Raw genomic sequence first — 17,129 nt, 5'->3', positions numbered from 1 at the left:
ACACACACATTAGCATGTGGTGCCCCACACAGAAAAACATCCATTGAGGCCGGCGCCGCGGCTCAGTAGGCTAATCCTCCGCCTTGCGGCGCCGGCACACCGGGTTCTAGTCCCGGTCTGGGCACCGATCCTGTCCCGGTTGCCCCTCTTCCAGGCCAGCTCTCTGCTGTGGCCAGGGAGTGCAGTGGAGGATGGCCCAAGTGCTTGGGCCCTGCACCCCATGGGAGACCAGGAGAAGCACCTGGCTCCTGCTATCGGATCAGCGCGGTGCGCCGGCCGCAGCGCGCCTACCGCGGCGGCCATTGGAGGGTGAACCAATGGCAAAAAGGAAGACCTTTCTCTCTGTCTCTCTCTCTCTCTCTGTCCACTCTGCCTGTCAAAAAAATAAAAATAAAAATAAAAAATTTAAAAAAAAAAAAAGAAAAACACCCATTGTGGGTAGGCAATGAGACGAAAGATTTGCCCAAAAGGAGAAGGGGTGGGGACAGAGGGGGCACCTGCCAGTCCCTGCAGTCATGGTCTGCGGTGGAAGAGAGACCCTCTGCGAGTTGCTGGTCTCCTTTATCAGCCTCTCCATGTGGAGCTCCTGGGAATTATATGGCACCTCCACAAGTTCCCCATGGAGTTCAATATCTGTATTTTCATGGCATCATCCCCCCTGGTCCCAGATAAAGCAGATGCATCCTGGGAAAGGGGGCATTTTGTTTGACAAGTAGGCAGATAGAATCACACATGGGCACAGGGTATGGTGCTTGCTGGTACCTCAGCTCAGCAGACCTACCTGTCTGCCTGCCTAGCCAGTAACAGCAGGAAACTGGATCAGAACCACAGAGTACCCAGAACTTGAACCAGGCACTCTGGCATGGGATATAGTCACTCTAAGTGCCTTTCCCAATTTCGACCTAAGAAAAACTAGTTTCAGAGTATCGAATGTTCCCTGTTTTGGAAATAAAAGACTTAAATCATCTTTTCTAAGACTTTCCCATTTACTCGAATACTTGCAAGTAAAAATGCCACAGTTATTAAACATAAAGCCAGCTGATGCACCAGAAAAAAGTCGATCTCCTTGTTCTTTAGTATTTGAAATAGCCAGTTGGTAGGATGAAGGAGGAGAGGCCTCTTAAAGGTGCAACACCAGGTGCTGAAAAATGTTTTCCTCAAATGTTCTCAGCAAGAAAGACCAGAAAAATGGGCCAAGAATAAACCTGGGGAACCACTGATCCAACAAGAGATTCTGGAGACCCAGGAGGGCTTAGCATCCCATTCAGGGGAGAATTTCAGGGTTGGAGGACCATAACGGGCCGAGGCTCATACCAAGAGCCGATCTGAGTAAGGCCTCCAAGGAGTCGTGAGTGTTCTCTGAGCCCCACATTTGGCATCCACATATCATTGATGGAAACAAACAGGATCTGTAGAAAGGTTACTTTAAGTTTACTCAGGGCAGAAGATGAGTGACAGAAGCCTAGGAGACACAGGCCCAGTGACTTTCAAGGAGTCAGTTCTAGTCAGCATTTATATATGTCATAGTGAGCACACACTGGCTTTGCCCAAGAGGTAGGACTCACTAAATGCTGAGGGACACAGTTCTTGCTGGTTGTAGATCACTTTCCTTACAAACCCCTTCAGAGACACAAATGCTATTATCTCCCGAAAAGAGGCTACTGAAAAGTAGGCTACTGACTGCTTTTAGGGACATTGTATCTGATAATAGAAAAGGACTGTATCTTAAAGAACAAAGGATGGCTCAGGGATGCTCAAGAAAGCGAAGGCCTAACAGAACCTTTGTGTATATCACCCAAGTAAAACTGACCTCACAGACAGATTCATAGCACTGAATCGATTACTCTGATATGGGATGTGGGCAACCCCCTCAGTGGCTTAACCCAGTGTACCAGAATCTCATTCTTTCATTCCTCATTTCAGTTTAGGAGATTTCACTCCTCAAATGCCCACAACAATCACGACTGGGCCAGGCCAAAGTTGGGGGCAAGGAACTTGGTCCAGGTCTCCTACCATGGGTAGTAGCGACCCAACTATTTGAGTCATCACTTGCTGCCTCCCGGTGTGTGCATCAAGTGGACACTACAATTGAGAGCAGAACTGGGACTCAAACCCAGGTTTGAGTCTCTGATATGGGATTCTGGGAACCTGAAAGGATTATTTTAACTGTTGCTCTGCCATACGTATAAAAAAATAATTTGGCACTCTTAAAATCTCCTATGTGTTCATCTGCATCTAAACAGCTGGATATTGCTGGATAAAAATCCACAAGCATGCTACACGTCTCACTTTAAATTCATAGCTACAGATCTCAAAGGGACCCTTAGGGTCCAGCACAGTGGCATAGCAGGTAAAGCCGCTTCCTGCAATGCTGGCATCACATATAGGCACCAGTTCGAGTCCCAGATGCTTCACTCCCAATCCAGCTCTCTGCTATGGCCTAGGAAAACAGTAGAAGATGGCCCAAGTCCTTGGGCCCCTGCACCCGCGTGGGAGACTCGGAAGAAACTCCTGGCTCCTGGCTTCAGACCGTTGCAGCCATCTGGGGAGTGAACGAGCAGATGGAAAACCTCCCTCACCCCCTACCTCTCTCTATAAGCCTTTCAAAGAAACAAATCTTTCCAAAAAATCATGTGTTGTATTTGGTTGCCATATTTTTTAGTCTCTTTCAATCTGGATCAGGTTCACTCCCCAAATGGTTGCAACAGAGGAAGCTGAGCCAATCAGAAGCCAGGAGCGTCTTCAAGTCTCCCACGTGGTTGCAGGAGCCCAAGCACTTAGGACATCTTCTACTGCTTTCCCAGGCCAAAGCAGAGAACTGGATCAGAAGTGGAGCATCCAGGACAGGAACCGGCACCCGTATGGGATGCAGGCACTGCAGGCAGTGGCTTAACTCACTATGCCACAGCGCTGGCGCCCCTTTGGGGTTTTTTAAGAACCATTTTTGTATTTTTATTTATTTGAAAGACAGAAACAGGGGGCAGGCAGACACAGAGACTCAGAAAGCGAGAGAGATAGATCTTCTTTCTGCTGGTTCCTCCCCAAATGCCCATAACAGCCAAGCCGGGGCCAGGCCAAAGGCAGGAGCCTGGATTTCAATCTAGGCCTCCCATATGAGTGTTAGGGACCCAACTCCTTGAGCCATTGCCTGCTGCCTATAAGGGTACACATTATTAGGAAGCTGGATGGGAAGTGGAGCTGAAACTCAAATTCAGGCACTCCAATATGGGATATGAGTATCCCAAGTGGTATTTTAATTGCTGTGCCAAATGCTCGCCCCAATTTATATTTCTCCTATATCATTATATTTATATCAGAATTCATTAATTCACACCAATACCTGCAATTCTAATCTTACACCATGCCATGGGGTTTGAATTTTCTCCCTCTTCATGTTTTATGCTCGATTGTCTGACAGTGAGAAACATATATCCATATAAATGGCCTCAAAATGTATCAATCAATCTCCCAACACAGGCACACCATGTAGCAGATGCCTCCACTAAGGCTCTGAAGCCCCTCGGTGGGCTGCTCCTTCTCCCCACTGGATGCTCTCTATCATGTCACATCTCTAACACACCGTGCAGAGCCACTGTCCTGATAGGTAAGAGAGACGTGTTTGGCTCTGGTTCTCCTCCTTATTTCAAAAACCTAGAGCAGTGATTGGAATGAACATAAGTTGACTGAATAGCCATATTGCTCATGTAGTACATTCCTTCTGTGCTGAGCACTCTAAGATTTTCCTTACCCTTTAACCCACATGATTCCCATGCAATAGTTTCTGCAATCCAGTTTTAACTAGCTTATGTAAGTGTAGTTCATAGATCAGCCATGAGAGGGCAGCAGAAGGCCTCCACGCCAATGCCTACTTCGGCTTCAAGATTCTTGGACCACTCTGATGCCAATATACTCAGAAAGAATTTGAGTTAATTCAGATCAGTATAGCCCGAGGTGTACAAGAATGGGTCAAAGTAGAGTACTGAGACTTGGAGAATGGCAGTTCAGAAACACAGATGGGGCCTATATGATAGCCCAATAACGGGCTGACTATAGAAACTGCCAGAGATCAACAAAAGTCGACTGAAGAAGGCAGGCTGGGGCCCCCCTGGTGAGCAGTACATTAAGCCACTACCTGCCACGCCAGCATCCATGTGGGTGCTGGTTCGTGTCCCCACTGTTCCACTTCCGATCCAGCTCTGTTGCCAGTGCGCCTGGGAAAACAGTGGAAGATGCACTGCACACTGCAGCCATGTGGGAGGCCTGGAAGAAGCTCCTGGCCCCTGGCTGCAGCCTGGCTCAGTCCTGGCTGTTGTGGCCTTAGGGGAGTGAGCCAGGAGATGGAAGCTCTCTCTGTGTCTCTTCTTCTCTCTCTTTGTAACTATGCATTTCAAATGAATACATAAATCTTTTTTAAAAATTTGCTGGTATTTCTAAAAATTATCAGTTGTGATTTCCTTCTCTTTTAGCTTACCATGAATAGTGTTGTAGTTACTTTCATGCCTTTAAATATTAGGCTTCGGGGCAGCCCTGTGGTATAGTGGGTTAAGCCACCGCCTGCAACACTGGCATCCCATTAGGGCGCCGGTTCTAGTCCTGGTTGCTCTGCTTCCCATCCAGCTCTCTGCTATGGCCTGAGAAAGCAGTAGAAGATGGCCCAAGTCCTTGGGCCACTGCACCCACGTGGGAGACCTGAAGGAAGCTCCTGGCTCCTGGCTTCAGATCAGTCCAGCTCCAGCCATTGCAACCAACTTTGGAGTGGACCAATGGATGGAAGACTCTCTCTCTCTGCCTCTCCTTCGCTCTCTGTGTAACTGTGACTTTCAAATAAATGAATAAATCTTTAAAAAATAAATATTAGGTTTATATTATTCTGCCCCCCCCCCCCATTTTAGGATATTGGTTGCTCAACCTATAGGATTAAAAATGAAGCTCTATATCCTCTTCTCCTACCCTCATCATGTAGATCACTCTCTCCAAAGCCCATCCTTCCACGCGTGTGGGTTAAATCAATACTCAGTAGTCATAAATACACCTCCTTTTGTTGCACAGATCTTGTTTTCCCTGAAGCTAGTACCTGCATGATCCTTGAATCTCTTTAGGTTTCTGTGTATCCGTTCAACTCCCAGACTCTAGGTTGAACATTTGAATCTCTCTTCAGGTTCAGATGCAGCTGGAGTGCTGTCAAATCCATCCTCTGACACAGAATTTCCCAGATTTCTGACCAAAAGGAAGTCTGGCCGGGGCAGCCGGCAGTCTGTGCCTGCGCACAGCTGGCATTACGGCTCTTTCAGCATCCTCTTGGCATTCACTATGTTCCCCTTATGTTTCGTATCTAGTGTGTTTCCTGGGTTTCCCAATGTTCTCCTTCTTGGCTCATTCCCTCATTGTGATGGATCCATCTCTAGCATCTTCCTGAGAAAGGTGACTGAGAGGCACGTTTAGTTTAGATTGCGCATGTCTGAAACTTGCAGGATAGTTGTCCAAGCGTTGCAACTAAATTGGAAGTAAGTTTCCTTCAGAAAATCGAGGGTAGCACTGCACTGCTCTCTAGACTGTTGCTACTGAGCAATCTGAAGCTGCTCTGATTCCAGAATCTTCATAACTGGACGTGTGGAGGATCTCCTCTGGGTCCCCGATGTTCTGCAGAGTTCACCAGGTGGGTCTGTCTTCATCTTGGCACAGGGTGGACTCCTTCAGTGTGGAAACTCCTATGCTTAAGTTCTGGCAAGCCCTCTGAAACCGTGTATTCATTACGTCCTCCCTTCCACTCTGTTCTCTCAGGGACTACAGCGGCCCTCTGGTGTTGGCAGGGCAGCGCCCAGGCGCGTGCGCGCTGTGCACGGCGTGCGCGCGCCACCCCGGCGCGCCTGCGTACTGCGTCGCCGTCGGCCCTCCTCCCGCTCTGCCCTCCTCCCGCGCCGCGCCGGGGCTGAATGGCCTTCAGGGACGGCGTCCGCCTGGACGGGTTGGCGGCTGCTGAGCGCCTCGAGCCGCTGTGACTCGCCTTCCCTCAGCCGGAAAGCGTCCGCCTGCGCCCGCGCGGGAGGAGCGGGTCCTCTGAGGGCAGCGGCGACCCCGCCGGCCCGGTCTCTTTCCCTGGCAGCGGCGGCCTCTTCCGTGGGACAATATGTTCAAGAGAATGGCCGAATTTGGGCCTGACTCCGGGGGGAGAGTGAAGGTCAGTGCCGGCCGCGCCGCCCTGCCGGGGGTGGCGCTCTCCCGCGCGTTTCCCCTTCGCGCCTTCTCCCCGGGGATTTGAACCGCGACTCCAAGGCGGAGAGCGAGCCAAAGGCGGAGAGCGAAAAAGCAGTGTCCCTTGGTCCCCAGGCTCGGCGCGTCACCGCCGGAACACAGACACGACCAGCGGGGGCTTGGGGAGCCCCGGACGCTGCTGCCCGCCCAGGTCCCGGTAGGCGGGTGCGCGGCGGAAGCACCCAGGCGTAGAAAGTTCAGGAAAGTGGCCGTGGGTCGAGAGACGAATGGATGCGTGCGAGGAACAACACTTGTGCCTGCCCGGCACCTAGGAAGCAGTGAACGGCGGCTGCTTCCTGTTTCAGGGAGTCCGCCTGGAGCCTACGTGAGCCTTGACGGGGCGACGCTGACTTCCTAACCTCTCTGCTGTGGCCTCCCGCACGTCAGGTTTTCAGGCAGGACCAGCTGGCTCCTGAAGCTGAGAACCTGTTCCTACCCCCTCCTGGTTCTTAGCGCAGAAAGGAGATTTTTCTCTAAAAAAGAAATCGACCACTTTTAAAAAAACTTCTTTACATTTTATCTTAAAGACAAGCACAGTGATCTCCCATGTATTGGTTCACTCCCCCAATACCCGGAAGGGCCAGGCTGGAGCCAGGGACCTGCAACTCCATCCAGGTCTCGCACGTGGGTGGCCGGGGCCCAAGAGCTTGAATCATCGCTTGTGTTGCCCCCAGTGTATGCCCACTTTTGCACCAATCTAGTTAGTCTGTAAATCTTTTTTAGTCCTCCGTGTTATATTATTTTTTGCATTATCTTATAGAGTGTCTAAAATTATTACATTGTGTTTTTTAGAAAGATTTATTTATTTGAAAGGCAGTTACAGAGAGGCAGAGGCAGAGAGAGGTCTTCCATCCACTGGTTAACCCCCCTGGTGGCCACATCTGCACTGATCCAAAGCGAGGAACCAGGAGCCAGGAGCTTTTTCCATGTCTATCAGGCGGGTGCTGGGGCCCAAGGACTTGGTCAACTTGTACTGCTTTCCCAGGCCGTAGCAGAGAGCTGGATTGGAAGTAGAGTAGCCAGGATCTAACCAGCGTCCATATGGAATGCCGGCACTGCAGGCAGCTTTTTAACCTGCTACGCCACAGCTCCGGCCCCTAGATGCTGTATAAAAATAAATTATTTGAGTTTTTTTATATTCAGGTTATAACTGGACATGGTCAGTCTAGGTGGGTAAAGTTGAATAGTGTAAGTGTCTTTTCGGTTAACTTTTTCATGAAACTTTGCATACACCTTCACTATATACTGCACTTTATATTAATTGCCGGTGCCACATTGTGTTTTAATAACCACATACGGTGGAAATTCTTTTAAAATTTCAAAAATTACTGATATGTAATATAGAAGGGGAAAGAGATACCAAAGTTCACTATCTCAGAAGCCTCATAAACATCCATTTTGCCCAGCCTTCTGAACAAGGTTTGGACTGATAGGAAGCTGCTATCGGACAAAGGGTGAAAACATTAGATTTGGAGGAAAAAGTTAGAGAACTTTATCTAGTTGAAATTGTGTTGGGTTCTAAAAGTTTCTAGGTTTCAGTCCAGAGTGATTTGAGAAGTTAAATTTTACAGTCCTCAAATGCTTTTTCACCAAAAATAATGACTTAAAGCTTCAAAGTTAGGGGATTTATTACTCTTCCTCAATGATTACTATGTGCTCTTTTAGGCATCTTTTTCCAGTTTAGATAAATTTCTTCCAGGTAGCCTCTGGGTGAGCGCTGTCTTCACTGAGCAAGTTACTAGCAACACCATAGCAGCTATGGGGTCTGTTATGCACTCACTATATCAGGACCCTTGTACTCAGTCAGACCTTGAACCCCTAGTTGCTATCTGCTCAGCATAAAAATGTCAGCAGTAGTAGTTACTATGATTATTTAACTTTTTAATCAAACTGCTTGCCTTTTGAACTTTAGATTTTAATGTTGGATTTCATTGTTAATTTTTTATCCAACCACAATTAAGTTTTTCCCTTTTGTTCATTTTCCTTGTGTTTTACTAATTTTGTTGGTTGTTTTCCACATAGTATATCTTGCTCTTTGTCCATCACATACATTCCTGCTGTTGAACATTTGGTCTTACATTCACGTGGAACTGTTACTGTTTTCACTTCAAAATGTTAAACCCTCCATCTGACTATGTCAACACTCAACTTCCTTTATACTTGTCAAATGTGATGAGAAACATGCATCTGCATGTCAGAGCTGAGCACAAATGGAGCAGACATGTATCAGCCGGTGCTGACCAGGCTGCATTATACAAGGTCCACTTTACCGTATTTGCCCTGGCTGAATCATACTGTAACATTTATTGTGACACCTTTAAATTGATCCAGTTTTTCAAAGCTTCCCTAAGCACTAATATTTTAGACACTGTGGATTTGAAATTCTAGTTACAATTAAGATCTTTCTCATACTGGTTAAAGTAAACACAAAATAATAAAGTGAAAAATGTTTGTTCTTACTCTACCTAAAATCCTCTCACAAACTGCTTTGATATTTGCCCCATGCTATGGGAACACTGCCGTAGACTAAGGATATTGTCATCAGGGGATGCCAGTCAAAATTGGTGATTTTTATATCGATCGCAGGGCTTTTTGTGTTCTGTTTAACAAAACTGTCAAAATGCTTTATGTGGCAATTTAAATAACATTTTCAAAGTGGAAACGTTGTAATTAATCTGATGTTGCTATAAAATGATGGTAACTGTCTGAAATTCATTTGAGAGAAATCCATGTTATAACAACTCTAGATTGTTAGACTGCGATTCTTTAATAAGCTTTCAGAATTTTCATGCTTTCTATTTAGGTAATGGAAAAACTTATGAAAAAAACTTAATGGTTTTAAATTATTTTTCTTTTAGGGAGTAACTATTGTTAAACCAATAGTTTATGGTAATGTCGCTCGATATTTTGGAAAGAAAAGAGAAGAAGATGGGCACACACATCAGTGGACGGTGTATGTAAAGCCATATAGAAATGAGGTAGGCACTCATTTTTCCTATAACTTTTTTTTTGAAGCTGTAATTTGTTTTTCTTGAAGATAAATTCTGTTTTTGTTTAAATAAAAATATGTCTATTTTCATCTACTTAAAAGGCAGAGTGACAGAGCTCTTCCATCCACTGGTTCACTCCCAGGATATGTACACAGCCAGGGCTGGGCCAGGCCAAAGCTGGGAGCCCAAACACTAGAGCCATTATCTTTCTTCCAGGATACGTAAGCAGGGAGCTGGATTGGAAGTAGAGTAGCTGGAATGCAAACAGACGCTCTGATGTTGATTGCAAGCTTAGTAGCAGCTTAAAGTGCTGTACCACAACGCCCGTCCTCCCTCCATTTTTTTCCTGGGAAGGAAATGGTTTATTTTGACTTACAGTTAGGAGGTTCACAGTTCAGGAATGGGGACCGCATTACTCTGGTGTCTGATAGAGGCTGGCAGTGGCAGCGTTGGGTGCAGAGGAATAATCATGTGGTGATGCAAAAAAACAGAACTGTACTATTCTTTTTTCTTTTTTCTTTTTTTAAGATTTATTTATTTATTTGAAAGTCAGAGTTGCACAGAGAGAGAGAGTCTTCCGTCCAGTGGTTCACTCCCCAGATGGCCTCAACAGCCAGAGCTGCGCCGATCTGAAGCCAGGAGCCAGGACCTTCCTCTGGGTCTCCCACGCGGGTGCAGGGGCCCAAGGATTTGGGCCATGTTCTGCTTTCCCAGGCCACAGCAGAGAGCTGGATGGGAAGAGGAGCAGCCGAGACTAGAACCAGTGCCCATGTAGGATGCTGGTGCTTCAGGCCAGGGTGTTAACCCACTGCGCCACAGTGCTGGCCCCTGTACTACTCTTTTAAAGTAATTTGCTAAGTATAAAATAGGCCCTTTGTAAAAATTTTGCCAAATAAGTTTGAAAGAATAAGAACTCTCATCATCATATAATTGTTAGTAGAAATCAATTTCCTAGAAATGTTTTCTAATTAATATTAAGAAAACAGGAACTAGTATGCTATAAATACAAGCATAGGTATAGCTTCCAAACATCACATCTCAAGTTAACATAGTATTAAATCAAATGTTTAAGGAATAGCAGCTGATACTTCAAGTGAGAATGCCAGCCATCACACCTGAAAGTAGCAGGGTTGAACCAGATATTTCTGGACTAGCAGTTCATACTTAAAATGACAGTATGGTTATAAGACCATCAGGGAATGTGAAAGATCTGCTGTATGAGTTTAATCTGGTTGCTGTTAATTTTGTTTTGCTGCTAAATCTTCAGTGCCTGGAACATAGCCAGTAAGCAGTAGGTATTCAACAGGTAGTTACTGAATGAAAAGATCCTCTATTTAAAACCTCTCAAAGGGGCAGGCATTTGGTGCAGCACTTAAGGTGCCGTTTGGGACATCTGTATCCTGCGTCACAGTGCCTGGGTTCAAATCCTCCCTGTGTTTCCTGTGAGTGCATCAGGTGATGGCTAAGTAGCTAAGTTATTGCTGCCCACATGAAAGACCCAGATGGAGTTTCTAATTCCTGGTTTCTGTCTGGTGCAGCTCAGAGGCGGCTTGGAAAGGCTTTTGGGGAGTGAAACAGTAGGTGGAAGAGACCCCCCACCCCAAGTAAATAAAAAATAAAGCCTTCAAATTCCACACAAAAACTTGTGCAGGAGTGTTTATAGCAGTATTATTCATAATAGCCAAAAATGGGGAAAAAAAATCTCAAGCAATGACTGGAGAAATAAAATGTGGCAGAATATTATTAGGCAATAAAAAGAAAGAATGATACATGGTAGCACATGGATGAAACTTGGAAACATTTTGCTATGTGAAAAAACAAACAAAAAGTCCACATAGTATATAATTTCATTCATATGAAATATCCAGAATAGGTAAATCCATAGACATGGCAAATAAACTGGGGGTTGCCAATAGGTGGGAGGTAGAGAAAATCAAAAGTAGTGCTAATAGGTATGGAGTTTTTTCAAGTGTATAAACTTGTTCCAAAATTGATTGTGGTGGGGCCGGCGCTATGGTGTAGCGGGTAAAGCTGCTGCCTGCAGTGCCTGCATCCCAGATGGGCACCGGTTCATGTCCAAGATGCTTCACTTCCAATCCAGCTCTCTGCTATGGTCTACGAAAGCAGTGGAGATGGCCCAAGTCCTTGAGCCCCTGCACTGGTGTGAGAGACCGGGAAGAAGCTCCTGGCTCCTGCCTTCCGATCTGCGCAGCTCTGGCCGTTGCATCCAGTTGGGGAGTGAACCAGTGGATGGAATACCTCGCTCACTCACTCTCTGCCTTTCCTTCTCGTGTAACTCTAACTTTCAAATAAATATAATAAATCTTTTTAAAAAATGATTGTAGTGAATATACTAAAAGCCATTGAATTATATATTTACATAGGTAAATTGTATGGTGTATGAATTGTATCTCGATAAAGCTTTTTTGTTGGACTGGCAGAGTTAGACAGTGAGAGAGAGAGAGACAGAGAGAAAGGTCTTCCTTCCATTGGTTCACCCCCAAAATGGCTGCTACGGCTGGCACACTGCGGCGATCTGAAACCAGGAGCCAGGCACTTCCTCTTGGTCTCCCACGCGAGTGCAGGCGCCCAAGCACCTGGGCTATCCTCCACTGTTCTCCTGGGCCACAGCAGAGAGGTGGACTGGAAGAGGAGCAACCGGGATTAGAACTCAGTGCCCATATGGGATGCCAGCGCCGCAGGCGGAGGATTAACCAAGTGAGCCACGGCGCTGGCCCCAATAAAGCTGTTATTAAAACAATTTGGAGGCCGGCGCCGTGGCTTAACAGGCTAATCCTCTGCCTTGCGGCGCCAGCACACCGGGTTCTAGTCCTGGTCGGGGCACTGGATTCTATCCCAGTTGCCCCTCTTCCAGGCCAGCTCTCTGCTATGGCCCGGGAGTGCAGTGGAGGATGGCCCAAGTCCTTGGGCCCTGCACCCACATGGGAGACCAGGAGAAGCACCTGGCTCCTGGCTTCGGATCAGCACAATGCACCGGCCGCAGCGGCCATTGGAGGGTGAACCAACGACAAAAAGGAAGACCTTTCTTTCTGTCTCTCTCTCTCACTATCCACTCTGCCTGTCAAAAATAAATAAATAAATTAATTAATTAATTTAAAAAAACCAATTTGGAGCTGGCATTGCTGCATAGCAAATTGTCATCATGATAAAATTAGAATTCTCCATCACGTTTTAGAAGTCCTGCCATGTTCTTTCCCTCTCCTACCTCCCAACTTTTTCACTTATCTGTGCCTCATCATTTCTTCCTACTCTACATTCTATTAATATTAAATTACTCTCAAATTAACTAATCTCAAAGGGACTCTTAAACTCCTTAACTCATTCCTTCCCAAACACACTGTATGTCTTTATTCCCAGATGGCTGTAATGGCCGGAGCTAGGCCAGAGAAACCAGGAGCCAGGAGCTTCCTCTGGGTCTCCCACGTGGGTGCAGGGGCCCAAGCACTTGGGCCATCTTCTGCTGCTTTCCTAGGTGCATTAGCAGAGAGCTGGATCAGACGTGAAACAGCGGGGACCAGGTACCAATACGGGATGCTGGCATTGCAGGTGGTGGCTATACCTGCTACACCACAGTGTTGGCCACTGGAATTCCTTTTTAACCACCATATCGGGACCCAACTACAGACCTTGTCCCTGTAGACCTCTTCATACTACATTGGGGGTCAGCACTGTGGCATAGAAGGTTAAGCCTCTGCCTGCAGTGCTGGCATCCATATGGGCGCCGGTTCAAGTCCCTACTGCTCCACTTTTGATCCAGCTCCCTGCTAAGGTGTCTGGGAAAGAAGCAGAAGGTGGTCCAAGTACTTGGGTCCCTACACTGACATGGGAAACATAGAAGAAGCTCCTGGCTTTGGCTTGGCCCAGCCCTGGCCATTGCAACCATTTGGGGAGTGAACCAGTAGATGGGAGATCTTTCTCTCTCTTTCCTTCTCTCCATTTCTTTGCCTTTCAAATAAATAAATAAATCTTAAAAAAAAAAAAAAACAAGAGAAAACAAAAAAACACATATTAGACTGAGTGTCCTCTACTTCACAATAAGTGCCTTGTACCTGAGGGCCAAACTCTATAATTACCATTGTATACTTAGCTGGTATAGCAGTATTGGTGGTCACTTAAAGATTTGTAGAAGTAATAAAGTAGTCCCACAAAAAGTCTTCAAAGATGCATATGAAAATCTACCTCAGAATAAATTGTTATGATGCAAGATTTTTTTTTAAAGATTTATTTTATTTATTTGAAAGGCAGAGCCACAGATTTTTATTCGTTTTAGGTTGTTTTAGATTATTTGATTATTTGTTCTTTTTAAATATTTATTTATAGCCGGCGCCGCGGCTCACTAGGCTAATCCTCCGCCTTGCGACGCCGGCACACCGGGTTCTAGTCCCGGTCGGGGCACCGATCCTGTCCCAGCTGCCCCCCTTCCAGGCAAGCTCTCTGCTGTGGCCAGGGAGTGCAGTGGAGGATGGCCCAAGTGCTTGGGCCCTGCACCCCATGGGAGACCAGGAGAAGCACCTGGCTCCTGCCATCGGAACAGCGCGATGCGCCGGCCGCAGCGCGCTACCGCGGCGGCCATTGGAGGGTGAACCAACGGCAAAAGGAAGACCTTTCTCTCTGTCTCTCTCTCACTGTCCACTCTGCCTGTCAAAAATAAAAATATATATATATATATATATATTTATTATTTGAAAGGCAGAGTTACAGAGAGGCAGAGAGAGAGGGAGAGAGAGACTGACCTTCCATCTGCTGGTTCACTCCCCAAATGGCTGCAATGGCTGGAGCAGGGCTGATCGGAAGCTAGGAGCTTCTCCCGGGTACCCCACATGGATGCAGAGGCCCATGCACTTGGGCCATCTTCCACTGCCTTCCCAGGCCATGGCAAAGAGCTGGATCAGAAATGGAGCAGCCGGGTTTTGAACTGTGCTCATATGAGATGCTGGCACTGTAGGTGGTGGCTTTAGCTGCTATGCCAAAAATGCACTGGCCCTGCATTTTTTGTTTTTAGCATTATATACTATAGTATTTATTTGACGGTGACTATAGATTTGCCTTGATTTATATGATTAGTTCTTTAAAAATACTAGAAATGTACTGTTAGTGGAAAAATCAAAATTGATTTACAGTATTGTTTATTGTGGTATCTAAAAGCAGAATATTCACACAAGTGAATTAGCATAATTTAGTTCTGTGTACTATAAATTATGAGAGAATTCACAACAGGCTTCTTTGTTTTTTAAAAAAAATGCCTCCAATATAATTGTTTTTGTTTTTGTTTTTTGTTTTAAGATTTTTATTTGTTTATTTGACAAAGTTACAGACAGTGAGAGAGAGAGATAGAGAGAAAGGTCTTCTTTCCGTTGGTTCACTCCCCAAATGGCCGCCACGGCCAGAGCTACGCCAGTCCGAAGCCAGGAGCCAGGTGCTTCTTCCTGGTCTCCCATGTGGGTGCAGGTGCCTAAGCGCTTGGGCCATCCTCCACTGCCCTCCTGGGCCCCAGCAGAGAGCTGGACTGGAAGAGGAGCAACCAGGACTAGAACCCAGCGCCCATATGGGATGCCAGTGCCGCAGGCAGAGTATTAACTTAATGTGCCACTTCGCCGGCCCCTGGTTTTTTTTTTTTTTTTTTTTTTAAGATTGATTTATTTGAAAGGCAGAACTACAGAGAGAGTATAATTTGTGTGTGTGTGTGTGTGTGTTTTAAGATTTGTTTATTTGAATGACAGAGTTACAGAGAGAGAGGGAGAGACAGAAATCATCCATTCACTAATTCACTCCCCAAGTGGCCACAACAGCCAAGGCTGGATGAGGCTGGAACCAGAAGCTAGGAACTTGGTTTCCTACATGGGTGCAGGAGCCCAAGCACTTGAACCATTTTTTGCTGCTTTCCCAGACTCATTAGCAGGGACCTGGATTAGAAATGGAGCAAGGCCAGCGCCGTGGCTAGGCCTAGCGGCGCCGGCACACCAGGTTCTTGTCCCGGTTGAGGCGCCAGATTCTGTCCCGGTTGCCCCTCTTCCAGGCCAGCTCTCTGCTGTGGCCAGGGAGTACAGATGGAGGATGGCCCAAGTGCTTGGGCCCTGCACCCCATGGGAGACCAGGAGAAGCACCTGGCTCCTGCCTTCAGATCAGCGCGGTGTGCTGGCCACAGCACGCCGGCCGCGGCGGCCATTGGAGGGTGAACCAACGGCAAAGGAAGACCTTTCTGTCTGTCTCTCTCTCACTGTCCACTCTGCCTGTCAAAAAAAAAGAAAAAAGAAATGGAGCAGCCAGGACTTGAACTAGTACCCATATGGGATGCTAGTGTTGTAGGTGGAAGCTTTGCCCGCTAAACCACAATGCTGGTCCTCGTAATTTGTGCTTTTAAAAAAATTGGGTTACATGGGGCTGGTGTTGTGGTTCAGTGGGTTAAGCCACAGTTTGTGGTGTTGTCATCCTATATTGGAGTGCCAGTTTCACATCCTGGCCTCTGCTTCTGATTCAGCTTTCTACTAATGAGCCTGGGAAGTGAGCAGGAGGTAGCTCAAGTGTTTCACCCCAGCACCCATGTGAGAGACCTAGCAGTGTGTGTCACCTAACATGATAGTGAAGAACTGGGTAACTCTCAGGTCAGTCTGAGTCGATCTGCACAGGCTGCCACAAGTTAGGTCTAGTCGTATCAGGGGCAGCAGATTTTTTCTTAATCCCTAACAAGTATTATGTTACTGTGCAACGGGTAGGCAAATGACTATTGTCAGCTGTTAATGTGTTACGCAGTGTTGGGAAGCTTGCTGTCTATGGTTTCTGTGGGAGCCACTGAAGTCACCCTCATGGTAGGGCATGTTCTTGACCTGTAAGGTTTAATTGTTGTGGGGAATTCAGTCCCCAGCTGGACTTGCTCCAAGTTTTTGCCTCCACGTGAGAAAAGAATTCAGGGAGGAGGGCCTAGCGTTGTGGTGCAGTGAGTTAAGCCACTGCTACAACACCAGCAGCCCATATGAGCTGACCTGAGTTCCATCTGCTCCACTTCTGACCTAGTTCCCTGCTAATGCACCAGGCAAAGAGTCAAAGATGGCCCAGGTCCTAGGGCCCCTGCTACTCATGTGGGAGTTGAAGCTCCTGGCTCCTGGTTTTGACTTGGCCCAGCCCTGGCCATTGCAGTCATTTGGGGAGTAAACCTTAGGGTGGACGATCTCTCTCTGCCCCTTTCTTTTCCTCTCTTTCTCTCTCTCTCTCTCTGTAATTTGGTGTTCCTGGCTCCTGGCTCCTGGCTCCTGGACCACCTTTCTCTCTGTCACCCTACTCTTCAAATAAAGAAATGAATGAATCTTTAAAAAAATAAAATGTGTTCCATAAATTTGAGAGAAAGTGTGCTTTGGTTCCACCATTGCGGTACAGTGGGGTCAAGCCGCCAGCTGCAACTCCAGCATCCCAAACTGATGTTAATTCAAGTCCTGACTGTTCCACTTTTGATCCAGCTCCCTGCTAATGCCCCTGGAAAAGCAGCAGAAGACGGCTCAAATGCTTGAGCCCTGCCACCACTTAGGAGACCTGGATGAAACTCCTGGCTCCTGACTTTGGCCTGGCCAGCCATAGCTGATGAGGCCACGAGGGAGTGAACCAGCGAATGGAAGATCTTTTTTTCTCTGTCTCTCCCTCCCCCTCTATAACTCTTTCAAGTAAATAAATAAATCTTTTTTTTAAAGTGTGTTTTATAAAATTAGGTATATATGTTCAGTGTATTTCCATCCTACTTTTCATTTGTACATGATAGAATAATTTCTGTTTTAGGATATGTCGGCATATGTGAAGAAAATCCAATTTAAATTGCACGAAAGCTATGGCAATCCTTTAAGAGGTACAGAGCAGTTTTTTGACTTGTATATAAAGTTA

At 46.6% G+C, this 17,129-nt stretch overlaps 1 protein-coding gene across 4 annotated transcripts in view; it reads left to right on the top strand.

The window, feature by feature from the left end:
- Positions 1-5,902: 5,902 nt before the first annotated feature.
- Positions 5,903-17,129, top strand: part of YEATS4 (YEATS domain containing 4) — a 98,142-nt gene continuing 86,915 nt past the window's right edge. The window contains exons 1-3 of one of the 4 annotated variants that reach the window (XM_062203249.1): positions 5,906-6,178; positions 9,111-9,230; positions 17,028-17,094. In XM_062203249.1, the coding sequence (XP_062059233.1) occupies positions 6,128-6,178; positions 9,111-9,230; positions 17,028-17,094 (238 nt within the window). In that variant the 5' untranslated portion in view covers positions 5,906-6,127. Of the gene's footprint in view, positions 6,179-9,110; positions 9,231-17,027; positions 17,095-17,129 lie in introns of all 4 variants that reach the window. The other 3 variants (XM_062203250.1, XM_062203251.1, XM_062203252.1) reach the window with 3 other exon arrangements.

Source organism: Lepus europaeus, chromosome 10 (assembly GCF_033115175.1).
Source record: "Lepus europaeus isolate LE1 chromosome 10, mLepTim1.pri, whole genome shotgun sequence".
Lineage (NCBI taxonomy): Eukaryota > Metazoa > Chordata > Mammalia > Lagomorpha > Leporidae > Lepus > Lepus europaeus.
The sequence above is the reverse complement of the archived record's forward strand: the minus strand, read 5'-3'. Positions and strand labels throughout refer to the sequence as shown.